Source organism: Pteropus medius, unplaced genomic scaffold, assembly GCF_902729225.1.
Source record: "Pteropus medius unplaced genomic scaffold, Ma_sr-lr_union100, whole genome shotgun sequence".
Classification (NCBI taxonomy): Eukaryota; Metazoa; Chordata; class Mammalia; order Chiroptera; family Pteropodidae; genus Pteropus; species Pteropus medius.
Genome location: NW_024354875.1, coordinates 2,803,220 through 2,829,087, shown reverse-complemented (window position 1 = coordinate 2,829,087; position 25,868 = coordinate 2,803,220). Strand labels below are relative to the sequence as shown.

Genomic DNA, 25,868 nt, shown 5'->3' with positions numbered 1-25,868 from the left:
ACGTCTTCGATGTCGGTTGTCAGATTGTCAGAAGCCAGACTAGTGTGCCAGAACCTGGTCTGGTAGGCTGCACGAATTTGCTTTCGAAAGACAAATGATGATTGAACAAAGACTGTTCAGTTTTCCGAACAAGTCCTTTCAGGGGCATCACGTACAATGAATTTAAAAATTTGGGAGATTGAAAATCATTTGAGCGTGCGTGATCTAAGCAGCTCCCAAATGAAGACCAAGAAGAGGAGGAGACATGGCGGCATGGATATTGTGGGGGTGGGGTGGGCAAAGGGTTCAATGAGAAAACGGAGTTCAGAATCCACCATCGTTCCCCGGCTGCCACCTGTAGATGGAGGTGTCTGTGTGCCACGCGGCCAGCAGCTTCAACGGCGAGATGGGAGTAAGCAAGGTCTGTGTGTTCCCACAGGTGCTCAACCATAGGGTTCATACTTTGTTCTTTGTTCATCCTTCACTTCCAAACGCTTAAACTAAAAACACTGACACGTTGCACTGTATCATTTAATAATCAGAGTGCGAGTGCACTGTGATGTCATTTGTAGGATCTGGGACAGATGTTTTGTGGGAAGAGAGGGAAGGAAAAGCATCTTGAATATTTCTTTTTGCCTAAAGCCCTCCCTCGCACCTGATTCCGGGGCTTCTCTTGGCCTTACCAAACACCACTGTGTGAAAATTAAATGATTTAAAAAAAAAAAATGACTCTGAGACTTCAGCACAACACTTAGATGCAAAATGGCACTGAACCCGGTGTGGCTCTACACTGTCTTCATGTTTCTATGGACCGAGTCGCTGTTTGCTAAGGTAGCTGCGCGTCACCCCCGCAGGAAAGCAGTGTAGAAGATGCTCCCTGCCCGTCATGCTTAGCAGCATCTCTGGGTTTCGATGCACCTCAATATTCACACGCGCCGCATCTCACTGGCAAATCCTGCTGCAAAAGTTAAGATGAGCATTCTTGTTATTTTTTTCCCATCTCTCACGTTTATGAGAAGGTAGAGATGGTTCACCAACAATTAGGAGGTCGGGAGGGTTCCGGAAGGCACAGAGATGCGCTCCGCCAGCCACAGAACTGAACCCCTTGGAACATTTAAAGTGTAATAAAACAGCAGGATGGTTTATTTGATAATCAATATCAAAGCCAAAGCGTTTTGTATAATTTTGAAAGAATGAGAGACAAGCGCATCCTTGACTTGGTAACATTTATTCAATATTCTTTGAAATTAGCAAGAATCAGAAGAAGCACATATCAATCAAATACAGCCACAAAAAAATGTCCCGGGTATAAATAAAGATGCACTATGAGAAATACTCACTACCGAAGGAACCAGGACTCTCTTACGTTTACTACCTCTTAGCGACTAACACCAACGTAAATTTAACTTACTCACGATATAAACCCCTCGACTTTTTAAAGAAAATATAGATTCAATTTCGATCATGACTTGCTTCGCTAGGCCCTTTCGTTACGCACGTTTTCCAGGCCTAGCTAGAAGACTGAAAACGACAAAAACGAACCGAAACGGTGTTTTCGCAAGGTTCAACAAAACAGTGCAGAAACAAGCTACTTACCCATGCACAGAATAAGGCAGAGGCTAATTTCATTCAGGTTAGGAATAATAAATTTAACTAGCTTCTTTTTCACAAAACAAAACACTTCAGACTTCTTTTTTAAGTAACGGGTATATTGTTCTATGCATCATACTCTACATGGTTTCCTAACTCTACTCAGAAGGCCAGCGCTGGCATATCAAACTGAAACTTACCGTTGATTAGACTTACTCTGCACCAGCCACAGAAATTAATCTGGGTGTCATGACACTGTCTACCATGAAAAGACCACACACTAGTTGCAGCATAGGTTTTAGAGAGCCGAAAGTACATTAAAATGTAGTCTATGGACTCCTCAAATTCTGTTTTTAAAATATTTTTTTTTTCCAAACTAAAAGCTGCAGAAAATTAGTTCTTAAATAGTCTACTGAAAACTCTTGAGCAGCTAACATTTTCAATTTCTTAAGCTTTTTATTTTCTTAAAAATATTTAAATGAGGGTAGTACCCCATCTTTTTGAAAAATAATCCCCAAAAAATGATTACAAATCTTTTGTTTTAATCAGTGTGACCAAGGGTTTGTCATCCGGGCTGTAATCCTCGTAGGCTATGGGGGTCACGTCATACATCGCAGGCCGGGCTTTCTTTCCAAACCTAAAATCACAGGGAGAGAGAACTCTGGTTAGATATATACTGGATCTCAAGTCCTATTAAAGGCAAATGAAGAGAAAAACTTATATTCAAGAATCAAATGGAACTATAAAAATTCCCTAAAGAATATATTCTCTAGCGAGTACGGAAATTGGAGACTTCCTCATAGCAACAATGAATGAGTATAAATATTAGTCTTTGGTGCAGGAGGTGAGAAATAGATTTCAACAAACGTAGAGTCCAAATTAATGTTGGCGCTTGTAGGTTGGATCTTGGCAAAGCGATCAGGCGTGACGGCTCTACAATGGGTTTTAAAAGAACGGGTAGTGATTTGTCTTTTTCTTCTGAGGCTCATAGGGATTTGGAAAGGCAAGTTTTTTTTACATCCACTCTCGAGCCTGGAATGCACAACGGCAGGGTGGCCTTCCCTGGACCGTGGACAGACAGACGGCTCCTCCCATGGGACTCACAGAAGGGCTGTGTGAAGGCTCGGTGGGCTTCTGAGGTTCCAAGATAAGGAATAGGTAGAGGGAGGAAATGACTTCAGATAAGGAGGTGTTTGTCCACAAAACATGCCGGCGCCCACCATCCGATCCCACCCGCCTTTACTCCCCAACAGCCACATATATACGTGAGCCACTCTTTTTTACTCTGAGCACAAAGCCATTGTCCCAACGGATCTGTATATTATATTTCAAAAGCCCCTTGACAGCAGGACTGATGAGCAGAAGCCGGGAGTGTCGAAATCCAATGTCGGGACTTCCTAACTAACCAGTGCTAAGTGGCGATCATTAAAATAAAGCCAATTCAACTTCTGGGTGGTCTCTTTCATTCAAGACCTCACCTTCCCTAAAAGTCCCTGGAGTGCACTATGATTTAAACAATCTTACACAGTAACTTGCCACCTCTCCTGCCTTTTATAGACAACTTTTTTTAACTGTTTCAAGTCCAACGAGGCTCATTAAAAAGGAAATTTTAAAAGAGCTCCAATTTTAAAAACGTTGGTTAGATGAGCACCCGAGGACATCAGAGGCTTATTCACTGCAGCTTACAGCTCGTCTCTTCACCTGTCCTATTTCTTCCTTTGATGTCTGGGAAAGTCTGTCTTCTCACACAGAGAGATGAGAAATAGAATCGAATGGGAAATGAGAAACGTTGCATTCTTCCCATGACCTTTTATTTTTAAACATTCTTCAATCTGGTATTCCTGAAATTCCTTCAGGAGCGCCAAGGCATAAATCATGCCAGGTGGGCACCAGGCAAAATGCAGAGATAAAGAGTTAAAGCCTTCTGCCACCGAGAAGCCCACAGCTTTTACTGCAATATTTAAAAGCCTTCGGTAAAATCGTGTCTAAAATGCGAAATCTTCCTGAAGGTCAGGATTGCGTGTGCATAAATATGGACTGGGCTCCAGCCCGCGGCCAGTTGATTTACATTGAGTGAGGGCCTCCTAATCTGAGACCAAGAAAGGGGGCAACGGTACAGAAGCCAATCGGATCTTCACACTTTCTCCCAAGTCTGAAAATTGCAGAGGGTGCTTTAAGGTGCAAACGTTTTGACAGTGTATTTCTCCTAAAACAGCAAGGTACGTTGGTAACAAAATGCCACTAAAAATATTAATTTAATTAATTTTGATCGTATAAAAAAACAGCTAGACAAAATTATAATGTAGACCAAGGGCTAGCACACGATAGCCTGCAAGCCGGTTCCGACCGGTGGCCTATTTTTTAAATCTGGTTTTATTGGAACAAAGTCGTGTCCATTCATGATGCCGCTGCTTCCACACCACCGGGCAGAGCTGAGTCGTCACAGAGACCCAAAGACTGGATGGGCCCCAAAGTAGCATATTTTGAGGCCCTTCACGAAGACTGTAAGAATCACTCACAATCCCTCTCTCCAAAGGATGTGACACAGGTGTCCGGCCATGTTAGCCATCACAGAAACACTGAAAGAGTCGTGGCAGCAGCAGTATCAACTTCACCGGCATCTGAACCTATTTGGTGACAAGCCTTGTATACTTTATTGCACTAGGAAAACAAAAGCTATGGCAACCAGTCGTAAGGCCGATCAAAGAGCGCACCTTCTTCTAGTTCATACTCCTCTGAAAGTCAACAGCTAAAACAATATCGCGGAGAATGTCAGGGGCATCTGACCTTGAAAAAGGCCCAAATCAGGAGAGGCTATTCGAGAAAAAGCAATTACGTCCTTTCACAGCTCTCTCTCTTTTTTTTTCTGTGATCAGACGCTTATAGCTCGTGAAGCAGTGAGCAGTCAGATGTGACCTCAGCTCCATCACTTGGAGAATCATAGCTTCATTCCTGCCAGTCAGTTACAAACTCTCTCCAGCCTGAGTGTAAGCAAAGCAGCCATAGGACAGATGACTCTTGGGACAAGAGAGAGAGGGGCCTCCTTCTGAACCCAGCGCCAGCACCAACTGATTGTTGACATCACCAAACACTTTCTCAGTCACTCGTGAATGTCACAGATGACGCACTGGAGTGTTTGTCCTGCGCAGATGCTAAACTGCAGCCATTCTGATCCAATGTCACCTCCAGGATGGGAGACAGACCATGAAATGAACATCAGGTAGAGGCCGCTGCTGAAAACTAGGGAGACGGTAATATTAAAAAGACTATAGTTTTGTCAGTGCCTTTCTAGGGTTTCTAGGAAAAGGAAGTAAAAAGGATCAACCAGCCAGGGACCCAGGCAGGGTGTCTAAAGAGCCATGCTGTAAAAACCACAGGTTCAAACTAAATAAATCTTTAGACGAGAGCATTCTCAGATATTTGGGAGGGTATTGCATTAATTTCAATGGTTTTATCTGCAGTCACTGGTGCATGTTTGGTTAGGAATTCTGCAGTAAGTATTTTTTGGTAAAAATTGGCACCAAATCAGAACCAGGTTTGTAAATCTTTTCAAGTTTTTCCTTTCCTTCCAAGAGTATTCAGTTAAATATCTTCCCAGTAGGCTCTATAAGCAGGGAGCCCAGAAGAATGTATCTTAAACTATTCGGAAGCTGAAATAAAATATTCTTCCTCTTGAATGCAAAAGGATCTTACTTAGCCAGATATCACTCTGAGAGTGGAGATGATCTGATTTCTCAGGTACCCAGGACATCCCAGGATCAAGCAGAGATTCTGCTCTTTCTGGTGAGCTAAATCATTCCACGAAGACCCTTGAGCAACAAAGAAATTTGTCCATTCTCATCGCCTTTTCACATCGTCTACTCTCATCCGATGATTTCAGGATACTGCAAAAACTCCCGCAGGCTGGAACCACTTACTAAGCTGGTGCCCTGGGATGAATCTGTCTCTCAGGCAGATGAAGCCAGCCCCTGCCAACCACTAAGCAAGATCATCCATTCATTTCAGACTAAATTTTAGTAAGACTTCAAGGGTCGGTTATGTGCCAGGACCCACAGGACATGTAGTAAAAAGCCACTGCCCATCACGCACGAGCTAGTGAAGGAAAGAGTCAAATAAACAATTAAGATGAGATTTTCAGGGACGGGCCTCAGGGCTTTCTAGAAACTGACGATGCTGAGTTGATGCTTAAAGAAAGGAGCCCTTGATGGGCAGCTGTGCGGGGCCCGACTTGAAAAGGGTTGAACTCGCTTTCCTGCCTCATAGTCGTTGCAGTAAGGCTGGTGCAGCTCCCACGAAGAAACTGCCCTTGCCCCACCGAGGCCCTGGGGCAGATGGCTGTGTCTCCCGATTTCTCTTCCATTGCCCGGGTCTGGCTTTCGCTTCAGTAAGCAATCAGATGTGACCTCAGCTCCACCACCTGGAGAATCACTGCAAGATCTGAGTCTTGGGTTTGGGGGTTTCCTTTCGAAGAAAGCAAACTTTCTGAATCTATGAGTTTCTATGACATTCAGACAGAATTTGGATCTGCCTGTGTCTTGATCTATATCGATATATGACGAAGATTATATCAATATCAGTATCCCAACCAGGAGTATGTGGCTAACAGTTCCCTGGAGCCCCAATTGTAAGACGCCAAGCTTGGCCCCCTTTTACTGTGGCACACTGACTTTCTGAATTGTGTGTTTCAGCTTGCTCTATAATTAAAAGATGGTGTTCTTTAACAGACAATATTGCCAGTACTTTTGTAGTAAATATTCTTTGCAAAAGTTAGCAAAAGGTTAGATTAGCTAATTTTTGTAATATGTGATAGATTTGGAGAAGCGAATATAGTGTTATCTGTTTGTACAATCCTCAAATACTTGAAATTTAATTTGATTGTCGTAATTGTCTAATGAAGTGGAGTTCTCTCTTTTTACAGCGGAGGGAACTGTTTTGCGGGAGGTTAAATGACCTGTCTACAGTCCCGAGTCAGGGAGGGAGTGGCTGGGTTCAGTGAGGTCCCTCAAAGTGCGAACTCAGGTCCCTCTGTGATTCCACACCAACTCTTTGTCCCTCCACGATTCTCTCCTCTGGAAGAAGATACTGTTTTATACGATAGGAGCTCTAAGCGGAATGATAGCTGCTGATCATTTTTTAAGGAAACCCTTAAATCAAACGCCATAATTTAAATCCATGCCAACTCTTTGAAGAGCATCGTATCTAGAGACATTCCCAAAAGAAACTACTGAACACTATTCCATTTACAGTAATTAAGAATCAGACATTTATAGCACGGATAAACACAAATCGAATGAATGAACGTCTTCCATGCAAACAGAGTTAGCAGCAAATTAAAAGAGATTTGCTTACATGGCAGCCTAAGGATCTGTCCCCACCAACAATCTTCAATAGGTTCTATCGTACCTTAAACCTCTGTGCAGGTGTAAAGTCCTGTCCACAACAGAACCCTGGTACCAGGAGTGCGCATGTGAGACCAGCCTCTCCCTTCCTCCTCCTCTTGCCTCTGCAGTGGGCGCCCTGGCCCACCTGGTCCCCCTGGCTCCCCCGGTCCTCCCGGCCCACCTGGCGTGCCGGATGGAGGCGAGGGCGTTGCTGAACTCGCTGTCGATGCTGCGGCAGCTGTAGAACTCCTCGTAGGCCGGCCTGGAAGAGCCCTGGTACTCGATGCGGCTGATGCGGCAAATCCCCACGATCAGGATGATCAGCATGAGGACGAAGGCGACGCACAGGGCCCCGATGATGATGTAGAGCGAGTGCCGGGGCATGTTGGTGAGGCTCTCCGCCATGTGCCCGGACTTCCACTGGAGGTCTGAAGGTGAGAACAAGCAAATCGCTGGCAACGAGCCGTGGCCTTTAGCACGGGAAGATCCTTCCCACCCTTGCACGGGTAACTTAAAATCTAAGGGCCGTCCATACTAGGAAGGATGATTCCCTACAGATAATAATGCAGATCCAGGGCTAATTAATATCGTCAGTGTATAACGACCTCTTACAAATCGTTCTGGAAAACCAGGAACATGCCACGGAAAAACAGGCAGAGGACGTGAGAGGAATTCACCAAAGAAACACATACAGAAAGCTGTTTAGCATTATTAGTATTTTTTTAATGCAATTCCTCTGTCAGTTCCCAAATATTCTATAAAATTTTGGGTAACGACGTTTGACAAACGTACAGAAATGGGGAAGGTGTAAGTTGACAGACAGCCCTTGTGTGGAGTAAACGCTGTATTCTCTGACCAGGAAATGCCAATGTTTGGAACTTATGCTGAGGAAAGTGTCCTACGGTACATAAAGCCATAAATACACAAAGCCCGTGTACGAGGATGTTCCTCTCGCCATCACAATTTTTAAATGTTAATTTATCAACTGTTACACATTTAGAAAAGGGTTCGGAAAATGAGCACAGACACCCATGAACTGGCCAAAGTTAATAAATGTTCATTTTTTGTGTGAGTTTGTTTTCGACAAAACAAAATGTTACAGAATATAGCTAGAGTCCCCACTTTCATATCCCACCAATAGATGACACAATTTCTTTATCCCACCAATAGATGACACAATTTCTAAAAGTGGAAAGGTGAGAAACAACCTAAATAGTGAACTCTTGGTGAGATGGAAAGATATTCATCAAGCAGCAAAAGGATAAGAGAAGGTTACCACACAGGACCTGGTCGTATGGAACGATTGCATGGGAGCATAAAATGTCTATCCACATGCTAAAAAGCCCAGAAGGACAGAGTGATAATAATGATAAACATTTGTTCTTTTCTTACTATGGACTAAACCTCTTTGAAAACATCTCATTTAATCATTACAACCACCAGAAGACATGTTCTTCTCTCTCCCCACTTAGAGATGAGGCCTAGGAAGATGACGTCACTTCCTGGGCAAGTCTGTCAGATGCAAGTCTCCATCCGAGTCCTTAGACTCTGCCTCTCACGGCAACATGTTAACAACAGTGATCTCTGCCAGACAGAATTACACATGACTTTTCTGCCTGTCTTTATACTTCTGAGGCCTTTTCCAGGTTTTTTTTTTTTAGTAATAACGTATTCCTTTTACAATAATTTAAAAATGAGCAATAAATTATTTGAAGGAAACACCCATGGGATTATCTTCCGAAATAACTAGTGGAAGGAATGTGCGCCTTAGGATCACAGCAACCTTGCTTTCAATCCAGGCTACAACGTTTACTTGACCTCTCTTCATTTATAAGATGAAAATAGCAACATATACCCCATAGGCTTGCTGTGAGCATAAGCTAAAAACCACATTCAAAAAAAAAAGTAAGAAACTCCCCAGCTGCTTATGTGGCAGGCAGTCCCTATGCAGAAGCAGTTCAGGTGGTAAAAGAGGAAAAGTTAAAGAGAAGGAGGCTGGTGTCCTCTGTGCCACATGCCCTGAGCTGAGGCTCTCGAGCATCACTCCAAAAAAGCACCAACCTGTATGCTCAAGGCAAAAATGGAAGGCTAGGATGTAATCTGTGTGTCTGGCACAGATCAGGAGCGTCACTTGGGTCCTATTGACAGCCTTGCACACAGATAGAATGCTCTGTAACATGATCGAGATTTGAAAGGAAGCTGTGAAAATTAGAAAGGGCCAGGGAAGACCAAAGAGAAGCTAAGCTCCTGACAAAAAGAGGATGCCTTCTCTGCTTGTACCGCCGCCACCTCCAGGCCATCGCTGCCACGTCGGGACTCCAGGCGCCTGGAAATGGGTTCGGGGGGCAGGGAGGTGGGAATGGGGGCATGAGAACAGGCCTGAGTTCCTCAGGACTCTTCTCATTTTAGGGGAGAGTATTTGCAACCTCTTCAGTGACCACAGACTCTGAGAACCAGCTGTTCTTTGCCTTGAAACGTCACAGTCTGCAGAAGACAGATAAACACCCAAACAAGGATCCAAGCACACAGACCCCATTTCCTAGAAGCCTCATGGGAAAATGACACATGCCCAGAGCCTGGATGGTGCCTGAGAGTTTAAGAAGAATGGGACGAATAAAGTGACTCCTGAGTCTGCGTCCAGATCTCGTGACTCCTGCGTTTTTCACGAGGCTTCACCCTCGAAGCCTCGCTTTGCCATGTGAGCCTGCCCACCTGAGCTCGCACCGCCCGTGGAGCAGAAAGACTAACCATCAGTATAGTCGCTGTTCCCTCTGAGCCAATGCACATACAGGCAGATGGACCAACATAAATCACTGCAAAGAAATGGTCGCAGTGGAAGACAGAACGTCTTTTGTGAAACTGGAACCGAGACCCCGCCCCCAAACCGGCAACCATTTCACTTGGCAATAACTAGGCACACTGAGAGACAACTCATTTTCCTGGCTGGAAGAGAAGCGTGACTCACTTGGTTTGCAAGTGTTTCAACATGCTCTGAAAAATCCAGTTGCAGGCTGGAGTCCAACATGCACAGAGCATGCTATAACACTCACTTAGCATCAATACAGAGGCAGCCAGTGCTGTTTCTGCTCCGGCTCTGATTGCTACGGCAGGACCACCTGAGTTAGGGACCTCACGGCTGATGCATGACCTCGTGCAAATAGCTTATTTGAACTGCGTCCACACAGGGAGCACACAACCACAAGGCCGTGACCCCGGAAAAACGACTGTGCCGGGTCCTGTGCCCTGCACGTTGTCCCAGGTCTGAGGAGCTGCCTAAACGCTCGCGTGTCTGACCATCTGCTCTGTTTCCCCAAACTCTGTATTCCAAGCTGTTTGGACTTTTGGGAAAACTTTCTCGAAATTTCTCCTAAAACCTCAGCTATCCACCTCCCTCCCTTCCCCGCATCCCCGCTCTTTGCTTTTTCTGCCTATTGTCATCTACAGCTTCTCTGATAAGTAAATGTGGTTGCTTTACACACTAATCAGATTAGCAACCAGGCTGGAGGAGAATAAATCCAACGCTTGGTCTGAGAGGCAGCAAATTGATCTGCACCAGGTGGCTGCAGCTGCCGTTTCTGGGGCCACGCGCTCTCGTAAGTCATCGTTCTGCCACGTCCTAGAGTCCCAGTGCATGAATCATTTACTACGCTGGCTTCGGCACTGCCTGGGGAAGAATCATGCACCAGTGCCCGCGGGCTGAGGTGATCTCATCAGCCCCAGCAGGTGCGTGACCAGGATCTGTGTGCACAAACTGCTCAGGGAAAAAAATGTCACAGTTACGGATCTGAGGGATCATTGGTATTTCGGCTTAAACTCAATTTCTTGGAGGTTTTGTATTTTCCAAGTGCTTTTGCATTTACTATTTCAACTGGTCCTAAAATATCACCTTGAGCTAGGGAGAGGGGCTGTACCGGAAGGGATGCTCAAGGTGAAAGGCAGTTAATGGCCAAGCTGAGAATAAAACCAAACCTACCAACAATCTCCCCTCCACCAAAAGAGATGTCACTGGAGTCATTAATTGAATTCTAAGCTATAGCGTCCATCTCTCTTTTTTTTTTTTTCATTTACCTAGGTGAATGTAGCTAGAATAGCTAATATGTCTACCTATTTATTTAAAAAGTGTGAAAGTAAGTAAGTTGGGACTGTGTTTTGTGTAGACGTCACTTAGATAAGTAGATAATTTTTGAACCATCTGCTGCCTGGAACAAATGCGAGGAAGGATTTCAAATTTCTATATGTTTTTCACGGCTAAAAGTAAGCTGGACAATCAAAGGAGTTGAGACTGAAAAAAGTTAACAACTCTTATTAATCATAATCAGAAGAGGAAGGAGTAAGAAAGGGGATGGAAAGAAAAGCTCATCTTCTTCATAGGCACCTAGTCACTGAACAAATATTAACTAAGCACCTACCATGTGTCAGGTGCCTGACACATAGTGCTGGCTGCCTGAGATTAAGAGCAAGGGAAAATAGAAAAGTGGGCTCGTCGGAGGCCGGGATGTGGGAGAAAAGAAGAGATAAAAAAGAAAGAAAGAAAGTAGAACGGTGCTTGCCAGGCGCTGAGGGCAGGGGGTCATGGGAGTTAGTGTTTAATGGGCACAGAGCTTCACTTTTGCAAGAAGAAAGTTCTGGAGATGGATGGTGGTGACGGTTGCACAACGATGCATGTAATGCCACTGAACATCCACTTAAAAATGGTTACGAGAGTTAATCTCGTATTATTTGTATTTTGACACAATAAAAAATTGGAAGAAAATTTAAAAAGGGAAAAGGCTATATGTTCTTAGAAAACTTAAAGAAAAGATGCTTCTGACTGCATATGAAGAAAGGGTTTGAGGGGCTAGAATAGAAACCAAGTGACATTAAACAAATGGAGAAAATCTGCATAAACTACCATGGATAAACACTCAGTATATGATAAATATCAATATATTCTTAAGCATAAAAGCAAGAAGCTGAACGGTATTATAGAACACTCACATTTGTACGGGAGAAAATAAGGACTTACGTACTGACCGAATACACCAGGGAAAATCCACAGTAAGGGGTTAACAATTGCTACCTCTGGGGAGTGAAATGGAGGTCTGAATGAGGAGAGAGATTCATTTTATTTTTTAAAAATCTAGCTGATATGAAAATAAGAACCAAAGAACCCAACCGATTTGTACAATAAAGACAGCCCACATAACATAATCATTTGATAGGTTTCTTCAACCATCGTTAAATCCCACACATTCTGAAGAGAAGAGGCCCAGGTCATTGTCTGTATCCCCTGCAGGCCCCTTCGCTGGGCTCCTGGAGCTGCCTGCACAAAGCCCTATGGCAACTCCCATTATGTGTCATGAGCCACCCCTGAGGCGGACACTGTGCCATTCATCTCTATATCATGCGCTCACGTTCGACGTCTGACAATAAGAGGCCCTTGATTATTGATTGAATGCGCAATCCAAGATGGCCTATCCACCTATTTCTCAACTGCAGAACATCACTAATTCAATATTTAACCATAGATTCAACTGTTCAGTGCACATAATTGGCCGACTGTCTATCAGCAAGATTGACTGTAACTCTAACTGTATAAACCCTAAGGCTCCTATACACGATACATAACACCACTATGTAAAGATTGACAGGAATTTTGATTTTTAGACCTTGATTCTTGGAAAGTAAAATTTTTATTAAAATCCCCCCACCAAAACAACAACAACAAACAAAAACAAATAAACAAAAAACTATGATCAGTCCTGAGACTGTAAGAACAAGTAGCAGAGAATTAAAATTTTACCAGGGTTGTTAGTTAATTTCCAGAATTTAGGGTTTGCATTTGCCTCTGAATATGTATAAAACACCACAGCTACTGCATTAATCTTCTTGATGGTTTTAATAAATCTTTGTGGTCTACTCAATTTCCGCTTCTTACTAGAAGCCAAATAATAACTCTAGAGAGGCAAATTTCTAAGAAACATCCGTTATTGAGGTAAACACTGGGCATAGGACGTAGCCATGGAGCCACTAAAATGGTATGTGAATCCCACTGAGCCTCAGAATCTCTAGGGATGGCTAATGAAAAAGTGATTCATTTCCCTGTGCAGCACCCTGCACAGGCGAGGGCTTAGTTTTCTGGATGTGTATGAACTCTAAGTGTGTATTTGTGAGTGTCCTATATATATTTTATGCTGAATTTCTCTTTCCTTGTGCACTAGGAAACATTCCGTGGTGTTTTGTAAGGGAAAAGGCAAAATGAAGTATCTGCCTGATTATATTTGCGCTTCCTGGCAGAGTATGATACTGCTTTGACGGTGGATCCTCTAATTCTAAAGCTAGAAGGAAGAACACTAAACATTTCATTTTATGGGTGATGAAACGGAGCTCTAAAAATGAATTCTCCTTCCTCCCCTCTTGCGGTTGGTCAGGTGGCGGGAGCCTCAGGCCTGGAACTGTTTCCTGTTCTTGAGAACAGCATTCATTCTACTTACCACATCCTGCGCCTTTCATTGGTTTGTCATGTTTATGCAAATACTCATCATAATGATTAAGATGGTGCTGTAACAGGAAATGCTGTTTCTAAATCATACCACAATATTACAGTGTTTAAGGACCCACGGGAAGAAGAAACGAGACATTCCTGGTAGGGTGCTCTAGTGGGCAGAAGCCTCGTCTCCCAGGGTCGAACATGTCCTGGTTTTCAGAATCTGTGTGTTACCGTACATGGAAAAAGGGCCTTTGCAGGTGTGATTAAATTAAGGGTTTGTGGGTGGAGGGATTATCCTGGATTATCCAGGTGGGCCCAATGTTATCACAAGAGTCCGTGTAAGGTAAGCGAAAGAGAGAAGCATGAGAACTGAGAGATGAAGGTGTACGAATGGGAGCAGAGGTCGGCACGATGTGACAGCTGGCTCTGAGGACAGAGGAGGGGAATGTGGACAGCCCCTAGAAGTTGGAGAAGGCAAGGAAAAAGATTCTTCTTTAGACAGCCCTGCTGCTGGCCCCAGTGAGACCCATTTTGGACTCCAGTCCTCCAGAATTAGAAGATGATAAATTTGTGTTGTTGTTTCAAGCCATTAAATTTGTGGTAACGTGCAGTAGGAAACTAATACGGGTGGCCGGGGAAGGTATCTGAGAAAGTGCCATTTAAGCTGAAACCTAGACGCTGAGAAGATACGTGTGCTAAAATCGAAAGAAAGAGACTTCTAGGTATATGGAATAGTACAGGCAAAGGCCCTGAAGGCAGGAATGAACTTGACCTGTTCGAGGAAGAGAAGGCAGGAAAACGCGGCTAAAGCAGAGTGAGTAAGAAAAGGAGGCAGGCGACGTGGCCTCTGGAGGCAGAGGTCGGGCCCATGCAAGGCTCCCATGCTGCCTTTGACAGCTCAGCAGGTGCATGGGCCAGGCCTCCCTCTCTTCTCCGTGCACATCTGACCTTCCCTGGCCTGACCTTACACCATCCAGGGAGCCTCTTCTTGGTTGCTGGACACTTCGGAAGCTCGCAGATGCCCACAGGGTTAAAAAGGGACCTCAGAGGCCACAGGTCCCGTGGCTCTACATGGCTGGAGGCCTCTTACATCTTCCCTGTCTGCTGACAGGCCAGACTCTGCTTATAATGCTGGTCCTTGGATCCATTCCATGTGATTCAGATCCAATTCTCTAGACACTGGCCACTGACTCCAGCTACACTTCACTGGAAACTTCCATGCATGTTCTCCATCGTTACACTCAGGTCAAGGGTGGAAGCATCCAGCACTGTGAGCCTAATCTGTGATGACATTTATTTCAATACGTTGGCTTCATGGAGAGAGGCAAATGAGATCATCAGGTGGAAATCGCTGTTCTGGGCAAACAGAGAGCCCAAGCGTGGACCAAGATGTGCCATCACCCTCGGCCGCTCAGGGTGGCCCATGCCCTGCAGATGCACTGTCTAAACAGACAATTGCAAAGTTTCACCTCCCCGGGCATAGCTCATAGTATAGGAGCTACAATAGTGTGGAAAGAAAGAGAGAGGTCAACCAGCATTTATTTAGTGCCTACTGCATAGCAGAAATACGCACATATTTGCCTCCTTTAATCCTCACAGCCACCTTCCTGTCACCATTCTACAAGTGAGAAAGACGAGGTTCCAAGAGTTAAATTTGCTTGTACAGGTCACATAGCTAGAATATGTAGCCAACTTTTATCCTTTTTATTATTTCATCCTTGTGTGTCCTTTTACTTATACTATCATCGTTGGAAGTAAAATTTAGATTTTTTTATAATTATAGAATTTTATCTCAGAACTTCCTGAAGGTATTCTGTGTGCCCCTGACTTCTCCACACTCTCTTACATACTTATTTTCACAACTAAGATTTAAAAGCTATAAATTAGATATTCTGCCCCAGGGTGCAAAATTTGTCATTTCACAATATTACCAATTTTTAGAATGAAAACTGGTCCCGTTTTATGGCTAAGTACACTGAGACGCAGCACAACAAAGTACAGCCACAAGGGGGTACCAAGGCCAGGGTGGGAAGTAAGATCCTACTAACCCAAGTCTGCAGTCTTTCCCACCAAAGACCCTGCCAGACTGGACTTAACATCCTACACCGACTTTAGTCTTCGCGTCCTACACATCACAGCCCTTAGCATCCCTTCCTTCCTCCTTTCTTCAACAAGGGAGTGTTTCTCACTCATCTTCAGCAAGGACAGTGGGTCCGAGGACCATTCTGCGTAGGAGCATTTGAGGAGGCTGAGGAGGAGGAGGCCTTAAAACCTTCTTCCCTCTCAACCTCTGAGTCAAGAGCAAAGACGAAGCGTGAGCAGAGAAGAGGCCAAATAGCACCTTCGTTATTGGTCAAGTTGAAGTTGGAGAATCTGGTCCATATCTGCGGATAAGGCTTCCTAATGCTAACCACCTCCACCTCAGACGCACACTAAGAATCAGACGAGCCCATCCAGCCACAGTCAGTGTGGACCATGAGTGAGAGGCCCGCTCCTGAAACATGTCATGGAGCGGAGGCAGCCGACAGGCCAGCTCAGCAGGAGACAGACAGACAGGGCCATGTAGACTTACCTTCCCCCTGTGAAACTCTAGGCAGATGAGCTGTCTTGACCCAATGAAGAGTAGGGGAGGGGGTGAGAGGCCCCAGGAGGGAGCTCATGAAAGATCTAACTGCCCCGACTAAATTCAATTAGAAGGAAACACTGTCCAAAGGCGAATTCTTAGCAATTTACAAGACAACCGAAAACCTGATTCCATGTCATTTCTCATTTTCACCTCGACCCTAGTAGATACACTGTTTGAAGGTATAAAATCTTGATTCTGACATTTCAAACTTCTGTGCTCATCTTTAGAGAACACTCAGCTCTCAGCAGCTCAAAACGTTTTTCAAATTTTCTTTTATGCTCATGCTCACTGGACTCTTCTCCAGACATCTGATGGAACCTAATACATTTGCAGACACTTCAAGACAGAAACGCAAGGTGAATTTACATTCAGCGTGTTTTTTTTTTTTTTTATGTTTTCAACACAGAGACTCTATTTTGTGACACGATCCTAATGTTCTCGGTTTAGCACATTTTTGGCTGTTGGGCGGCACTGAACTCTGGATGACATCTGCACGTCCTCGTCTCAGTGGAAATGCTGAATTCAGACTCAGGAAGGAGTGCGAGTGGCATAATACGGTGAGCAAAAAATATGACACTAGGATCTGGGAGGCGTGGTGACTCAGGAGATCCCTCTGGGCCTCACTGCCTCATCTGGCGGGACATGGTCGGTCCCTCTTCTCGATGAATGAAAATGTGAGGCTGAATGACAGCAGCTGAGCGGCAGAAATACTTACGGATTTCACAGTTTGCTCCCACCCAGCCGTGTGGGCAGTGGCAGGTATAACCATTGGACTGGTCCAGGCAGGTGCCGGCATGGTGGCAGGGGTTACTGTCACATTCGTTGATGTCAATGTCACACTCTTCGCCTAAAGAGAGAAAGAAAAGTGGCCGTGAGGCAGCTAGGTGCACCAGGGGCTCTGTCACCCACCACTTCTCTGGCAAAGCAAAGATGGGAGGCTGGGGTCATGATCTCTAGCGATGGAACACGATTCGCCGTTTGCATAAAGCACAGAACTCTCCCAAAATTCCAGGCAATGGATCGTCTACTTAAGTAAAACTTCTAAAAAAAGAAAAAAAAATGGTACTGGTACAAAGAATCTTCTTTAATCTATTAAATGAATTAACTGACGCTGATTCCCATGTTTGAACAAACCTTTTAAAAGTTTATCCGGAAAGCAAATTTGGGTTCCTAATTTTATTAAAGAAATCTAGTTTATTTTGTATTTTGTCGGCTGAATCTTCTTACTTATTTTTCTGAGACTCCAGGAAGCTGAAAACTTAGAGTTCACGATTTTTTTTTTTTTTTTTGTAGCCGAGGGTTTGTGTGTCTGGACATTTGACTTTTTCTGGATAGTTCTAGGGCACAGCTGTGTGCCTAGATTGGGTCAATTATGAAAATTTACTCCACTTCCCAAGTCCCCGAATATGCTCCCAGGCTGCACTGAAAGGCTTGGAAAGAGCATCAGGCCACTGGAGAGACAGCTATGACGTCTGAGAACAATAATTTTCCCTGGGCAACGGTAATTTTCCCCCATAAAGAAAAATGTGACCTAGAGCTCCTGACCCGGCATTCTGGGACACCCTTGTCCCCCCTGAGGGAGAGCCTGATTTAAACTTATGAACCAGGACACAAGCTGATGTCACCGTGGTCCAAACCCCACCTTACAGGAAAGAGCTTGTTATTAGAGTTACATGGAGGAAGACATCTTCGGGTGATTAGAAAGCCATACTGTGAGTCGGTACAAACGGGGCGTGCTTCGGAAATTGAAACGCATGTCATCGAAGGTGAATAGAAGAGGACACTTCACATTGAAAGCAATCTCTCTCAAAAGTTTGAAAATGAGGAAAAGAAATTTTTTGATATAGGCCTCCGTTTGCTTAGATAAATGTAAAAATTGATATTAAAAAAAAAGGAAAAAAATCTCTCCTAGCACTGTTATAGTAATAGACGAAAGCAAAGGAGTAAAATCAAATATTTCATCCACTTTCAAATGGCAATGTGTCGGTGTACACTTGCGTAATTACTTCCAGGCTTACTTAATTAGCACCGAAGTACTTTTCTATCTGTTATTGATTTACTTTGCATTTATAAAACCACCATATGACACTCACGGACCATTTTAGAAAAGGAATCTCACACTAAAATATTTCATGTATGTTTCATTTCACGTTCCTTTCATACCCGGCATCCGACTATTTCATTTTTGAAGTAAAATCTGTCAAACGAGACGTGTACTTCCAGGTCCTAGTAGGTTGATTATAATTCACTAGTGTCTAAGTGAATTTGTTTCTCGAAGTAAATATCGTCATTTACGTCAATAGGAAAGACATGAAACTGACTGCCTCTTACTAACCTATTTCAAGGGTTGTCTTTCTATTAATGGGGCAATCACTCTGAGCAAGAAGGGCAGAGACGAGACTATTACAAACGGCATTACGTGGTAGTCTGGTTGAAGAGACATATAAACAATAAAGTACTGAGAAATACTACAAGAATGAAATCAAAGGCCTTGACAAATATATACATTGCCTCTACTTTCCAACCATTTAGGAAGACAAGCCGAATTGAAGTATTTACTAAACAATAGCTTTCTTTAGCTGGCAATCAGAGTACTGCAAATTCTGATATATGATGCCTTGTTGTCTTTGCAACAATGGCAGTAGAAACGACCTGACTTCTCCCTACTTCTAGGGTCTGACAAAACTCAAAAGCCCACTCTGCTCCAGAAGTCCAATGTCAAACGCTTCTAATTCCTTAAACTATGGGTAATCCCAGAGCTGTTCGTCCAGTCCATCCAGTCCTGCTCTGCTCTGGCCCAGAGCTTCCTCAAGGAGGTAAATGCCAAATGCAGGATCCAGAGCCACCCTAGTGTGTACACTTGGTTCTTGGACCTCTAATATAATCAGGAGAAGTCCAAGTGTTCTTGGGAACCACTAGATTGGAAGGATTTGGGAGAAACAGAGAATGGCAGGAGAAAATAAGATGAACTCTTTCTCTAAACATTTATCAAATATCTAAAACCCGGAGAGAATCCCAAAACTTTCCCGCTCTGGCTTTCATCACCACAGGGTCCCTAGAGCTATACTGGGGATTAAATGACATTAGTTAACGATATAAACTCCATGCCAGCCGGGGGCCCAAAGAGCTATTCCACAGCACTTGTGCTCTGGCAGAACGCTGGAGCGATAGAGTTCGCAGATACCTTGAGACTTATTCTAATGGCCTATTTTACAGACTAACACTCTTATGCTTCCAGTTGAATCCGTGTTCCCCCAGCTGGCTCTCAGTTTGATGCCTTCGCTGTATCACATGCTGGGGGAAGGAGTACGGAGTATCTCGATGATGGAGGCACTCAAGGAAAATTTCGACCAGAAGACTCCTAACAAAGACTGTTCTCTGCCTTACAGCGATCACGCTTTTTGCCATCAGTCTTACGCAAGGCATTTAAAGATTTGTAATGAATTATGAAGAGCAAGTTTGGGTTCATTTACATTTCTTTACATTGAGAGTATTATGTATTTTTTTATACATTTCAACACCCCATTATTCCAGTCCCAAGCAATATGTAGTCTAGCTTATTTTACTAGAAAAGTTCTTAGTATATTATATCATCTTTCTTTACTCATAATTGACTTAATAAATCGTTATGCTTTTGCTGGCTTTAGCTAAATGACTTTTTCATTGATTTGCTTATTTTTAAAAAATTTGCATTGGAGAAAAACCAATTTTAAATCGCTGTCGTGCGCAAATAACATTTGTAAAGAGAATACAAAATGAAATTTCTACTTGACTAAGGCTAGAAATCGGAGTCTGAAATTTAAATCTTTCACAATTGATTTTCAATCTACTACTTTCTAAGAGGCAATATGTATCATAGATATCAAATTTGGTAGCATTTATGCAAATTTATAAGTGTACTGTTTAATTTATCTTTCCTCAGATAAATTAAAATGAAAAAAAATTTTTAAAAAATCAAAAGTCACTGCTGTTAGTAAATTCTTGGGTTAACAGAGCCCACATTAAATGATATCGATGAAAATCATTATAATCATAATACCTTGTATTAAATATGTGCCTACTATGTGCCAAGCACTGAACTGGGTGCTTTACTTCTGCCTTCATACTTGACAAGCATGTCATTCCAGATTAAATGAATCTTAAAAAGTATTTGGAATTTCTTCTACCAGGATGGAGTAACTGGAACCTGTCTTGCCCTCCCACTGTAAATAATTAGACAAGTGGATGAAATATATGTTTTTTAAAAAAATACTTTTAAGACATTGGACAACAGGCAGAGCATGACCGTGACTGCTGAGAGAAAAGAAACAAAACAGCTGAGTACCATGATCGTCTTGGCTTTCTGCCTGGAGCCAATTTAAAACAGAATGGTTTCACCGAGCTGAGGAGAACTGGATTTTGTAGAGGCCGAGAGAGTTGTAATTTGTAGGACGGACTACCATAGAAGATACAGCCACTCGTAAAAAGAGCATAAGGAATATGCTGTGTCCCTCGAGTCTGTTACTGAGTTTTATGCGTGAGTAAATGAAGCTCCACAGGCCTGGGAAACAAGATAAAAGATAAACAGTTTCCAAAGCTCACAGAGGACTGGGAAGGATCCAAACTCTCACAAGTCAGAGTACAGATATTTCATTGATCGCCCAGTGCATTCACCTTAGCAGGAGAGCATGACATTCCCTGAGTAAAAGGTACCATAGACTCATCCCCCCAAATATTAAAAATGAACCTTGAAAGGATCAGTCAGGTTGACAAGTAACTTATTTACTTGCCACAAAAAAAGGCCAGCACTTTTAAAAGAAAGACAATAAATCCAATCACTCAACGACTTTACTAACAATGTCCGGCATCAAACAAAAATTATTAGACAGGCAAAGAAGCAGACATGCGTAACCCATAACCAGAAGAAAAATCTGGTTTTTCTTCTGTTCAAAAGACAGAGACCTAGAGGCAACAAATGATGGCGAGTAAACAAGGAGTCTGCTCAAAATGTAAAGGAAAACATGAAAAAGCAATGAGAGTAAAAATGGAAGATATAAAAAAGAAACGAATGAAACGTCTAGATATGAAAAAATACCAAATTAAAAACAAAACAATACAGAGCGGTATTAACAGATTAGATGCTACAGAATAAAAGATTAGCAAACTTGAAAATAGAGCAATAGAAGCTAGACAAGCTGAAGCTCAGGAAAAACATGTTTTTAAACTCAACAGAGACTCAGTGATCAGTTTTACAATTTTTAGTAGTTCATCACAGATGTAATAAGAGTCCCAGGAAATGGGGAAGAGGCATAAAATAATATTTGGTGGAATAGTAGCTAAAAATTTTCTAAATTTGATAAAAACTGTAAGACCACAGATCCGAGAAGTGCAACAAATCCCATGCAGGATAAACACCAACAAAATCACACAAAGGTACATCATAATCAATTGCTAAAAGTCAATAATAATGGAAAAAATCTAAAAACAGTCAGAATGAGACTTCCGCTTCCAAAAAGATGGATCAGAAATATTTTTCCTATATCCCTCACTAAGTACAAGCAAAACCCTAGACATTATGTGTAAAACAAACATGAGACGATCTGAGAGGTCAAGAAGAGACAGAGCGGCTAGAAATCTCAGGACCCAAGGAACAACACGATGGTGAGCTTTCTGAGTCTCCTTTTGACCCCATATATTCCAGACCAGGTGCTGGAAAAGCCAGCAGCCCAGAAATGCCAAAAGGAGTGGGGGGTGGGGGGAAAGTCCCAAGTATATAACCCACTCATAAATAATCCATGGTTCAAAAAGAAAATCTAAAGGAATCCAAAAAAAATTGAATTAAATGAAAATGAAAATACAAAATAAAATTTGCAGGACACAGCCAAAGAAATATGGAGGCGAGAATTTATAGCACTAAATGCATACATCAGAAATGAGAAAAAGTCTCAAATCGATAATCTAAGGTCCCAACAAAAAAAGAGCCTAGAAAGAGAAGAGCAAAATAATCACAAACTGAAAGCCGATCTCATAAGGTAAATGTGACATTGGATTGAATATCTAACTATATAACAATGATCTGCCAACTTCACTCCACTCAGTCAACTAGGGAGCTTTTGAGCACTTAATAGTTAGCCAACAGTAAGTTTTGCTAAACCTCAGGTATAATGCAAGAGTATCTGGTTCCAAGGTAGCAGTTCAAAGAGCAGAGGTACCATTGTTCCTTACGTGGTGGTAGTAAATATCTTATCGACCTCTCCAATGCAATTCCAGCTCTCAGAATACAATAGGTTCTTTTTAAAGGGGGGGGAATAATGGTTCTATGATTAAATATATTTGGGAAATAAAGGCAAATAAGATTCTTTACTGTAAGCCCTCTGAGCCTTAGTATGCAGACATCTCATGAATCTCCACGTGGCGTCTACTGTATCCCAAATTTACTTGGCCACAGACATTTTTTCCGTGGAGCATCTCATGGGACCAGGGTTCTGTGAAACACATTAACGGTTCAACTTTCCAAACAATTTGAGGAACCATTCGATGGTCCTTTTCATTTTAAAAGATTACCAGAGATGACTAGAAATAGACATCTGTTGTTTTCAAAGACCAATAGTGTGATGTTTGAACCTACTTCAGTGGAAGAGTCCTCCTGTGTGCTATGATCGGGGTGAGGACCATAAAGAAAGGCCTAGGAGTGGGGGATGGGAGGATGGATAAACAGAGGACTGGGAGGCAGGAGACAGGAGGAAAAAACATCACTGAGAAGAATCTGGGGTGTTCAGAATCAAGCAGGTGAGGGGCCCTGGAAATGCTGAATGGGGCCAGACCACTCACGTCCCGATGGTCAAGTTAAGGGCTTTGACCTTTTTCTGAAAGACAATGAAATGTCAATAGGCAATTTTTTTCCCCAATAGGCAAATTATAAGTAGGGAGCACCAAGATTAGATTTTCAGGAACTATGTAAATACGTAAGTATGAAATACGTACGTATTCTCCTGGACCCTGGGATTTCATGCTTGGAAAATTAGCTCAGAAGATAATCAGATAAGTACACAGAGACGTCCTAGGGGTGATGAGGAATAGGTGTGGGGAGACCAGTTGGCAGGGGCTGCACTCATGCAGGCAGGAGCTGAAGGTCGCCTTGTGTTGGCTCTAGGAAGAAGTGAGAGCCTCTACAGGGTTTTCAGGGGCCTTTGGTTGTCGGATGCAGGTGAAGAGGAATAAGAGAGTACCAAAGTATTCCCCAGTTCCTGTCCAGAATTTCAGGTGGTAGTAACATCATTTAATGAGCTAGCAAATATTTAAAGAAAGAAAGGAGAAGAAAATCTCTAAGTTTGAGGTGTCTTTGAGAGACATCCAAGAGTCAGTGCTGAGTGGGCAGTTGGAGATTTGCTAAATATTCTGGAGAAGAGATTGTATTTTATTTCCCATAAGATACCAAGATAAATTTCAAATGGATTAAACATTTACATGAACAAAATGAACTCATACATGAATGGAATAAAATAGGGGTGTATTTATAAAACTTGATGCATATAGGTTCTTTCTAGCACAAAACAAAAAAAAAATCAAGATTTAATTATATAAAATTTAAATATGATATATGGAAAATAAAACAATCCCTTTATATACATTTAAATAGCAAATGACAGTGGGAAAATATTTGCAACTTATGACAGATAAAATGCAATAAATTTATTATAAAGGGCTATTTCGAATCAAGAATGGAGAATAACATAAATGGCCTAGGAGAATAGCGAACAAAGAATACAGATAGAGTTTATAAAAGAAGAAACACGAATGGCCATAAACATATTTAAAAAGTATTCCACCTCACTAGGAATCAAAGAACTACAAATTAAAACAATACTTCAATGCGTTTTTAGCCACCAGAATGATGATTCTCAATATTTGTGTGACAACAAAGAAATAGATACTCCTGTGCACTCTTGGTGGGGTGACTATCGGTAAAATGGTGTTTCCTGGAGAGAAATATGGAAATATGTACTTATTCTCCTGGACCCTGGAATTTCATTCTTGGGAAATTAGCTCAAAGAAAAAGTCAGATAAGCACCCAGAGACGTACATATAAGAACATTCATTGCGGTGTTGTTTCTAACGGAAAAGTTATCAACTCTCCCAAGGCTGAATTGACAATGGGTTAAAAAAAAAAATGATATTTTATATACTGGACTAAAAGGCAGCTAGTAAAAATGATAAAATAAGAGCATATTTCTTGATGTGGAAACACATTTATGATATACATATATTTGTGAGGGAGAAGGCGGTTACAATATAGTATGAGCAGTATGATTCCTTTTATGTTCAAATAGATGTACAATTATATCAAGGTTATTAATTACCAGTCATTATCCCTAGCTCCTCGTAGTAAAGTTTTAAGTGATGTTTTTCCTATCACACTATACTTTCCAATTTTTCTTCCACGCTTTTTATTATTCGTGGGATAAAAATATCTGGAAAAAAAAAAAACAGGATGCTTCCCCAATATTATTTTTGCATCATTGATGAGTGTAAATGTCTCTGTGTGTGTGTGTTTATAAACCAGTCAGCAAAACAAAACCATCTGCGAATGACTTTCTGGAGTGAACCCACACCCCAGTCCCAGGCGAACCCGAAAGGAAAGCACAGGATGTGACAGAGACAAATAGAAAGATCAGAAGTTGCTTCTCCCACATTTTGACTGTTGGCATGCTCCCCAGAAGCACGAATGGGACTCCCCGGGAATGGGCTGGGGACCCAGGCTCCGGGAAGGTGGTGATTTAGCAGGGGAGAGGTGAGCTGGCAAAGTCTCTCCTGCCAACGACAACATGGTGTCCTGCAGCTTAAATACTCATCTGCTCCCACGGGCTCCTTGCCGGTCAGCCTTTCCCAACCTGCAAACCAGAGTGACCCCAGTACTTTTGTTGGTTGAGCAAAGCTCTGAAATCATAGACGTGTCCCCTGCTCTACACACTGGGACAGAGTGTCCCGGGTTTTGTCGGCAAAGCAAAGAGTGGAACCTTTTCTGCCGCAGCGGTTCAGAGTTCCGTTTGAAAATCTGATGAAGGTTAGAGCGCCCCCCTCAGCAGATGCTCATACATGCAACATTGCGCATGTGATTTGGGGCGTTTGCAGACTCCCCAGAGCCCACAGGAGTGACGTAAAGGAGCTCGGCTAGTCTGGACCCCCTAGTTTAGAAGCGACTCTTCCCACTCAGAGCTCGGTGGCCGCTGAGGCTCCTTTGGAACCGGGCCCTGGCCTCCCTGCCTGCTTCGCCCTTGGGCGGTTTTCTCTGTCCCTTGCGTGCCCAGTGCCCACCTGCGCGGCATTCACACCTTCGCTCGCGATCAACCCAGAACCTGGAGCGTCTCCTGGCTCTTCTCACCATCTCTTTTCATTTTTCAAAACCTAGTCGCTTTTATACAGAGGACACATTTGATCCCGCGCTGCCCCTTCTTGCATTCACACAAACCTTTTCGGGCGTTACTGTGATGGCTCGTTTCTCACGTGTCCCGGCTACGGCCGGGAAATGTACAGCGCTGCTGATCTCCGCTGAGTTCAGGAAGAGCCTCGTTCGGTGACGAACAGCCCGTTGTTTAAAAACGGACCTTCGGCCCAGCCGCGCCCACTTACGTTCTGAAATACCGTGTGTGTGGAGGGTCCCGGGGTTTTTAGCGGCTGCAGTCGCAGGGATTTGGGGGTGAGTTTACCACGCAGTCCACTTGCCTGTGAACCCTGGCGCGCAGACACACGTGCCGTTCAGGCCCTCGCTGTCACAGGTGCCTCCGTGCAGACAGCTGACATTAGCGCAGGGGTCCTTGTACGACTCACAGTGTGCTCCTATGGG

At 43.1% G+C, this 25,868-nt stretch overlaps 1 protein-coding gene across 2 annotated transcripts in view; it reads right to left on the bottom strand.

The window, feature by feature from the left end:
- Nucleotides 1-1,188: 1,188 nt before the first annotated feature.
- The window catches only part of DNER (delta/notch like EGF repeat containing), a 259,893-nt gene continuing 235,213 nt past the window's right edge, over nucleotides 1,189-25,868 (bottom strand). For both annotated transcript variants that reach the window (XM_039855323.1, XM_039855324.1), the window contains 4 exons: nucleotides 25,748-25,861; nucleotides 16,761-16,892; nucleotides 7,132-7,378; nucleotides 1,189-2,206 (listed from right to left, as the gene is read on the bottom strand). In XM_039855323.1, the coding sequence (XP_039711257.1) occupies nucleotides 2,095-2,206; nucleotides 7,132-7,378; nucleotides 16,761-16,892; nucleotides 25,748-25,861 (605 nt within the window). In that variant the 3' untranslated portion in view covers nucleotides 1,189-2,094. The remainder of the gene's footprint in view (nucleotides 2,207-7,131; nucleotides 7,379-16,760; nucleotides 16,893-25,747; nucleotides 25,862-25,868) is intronic.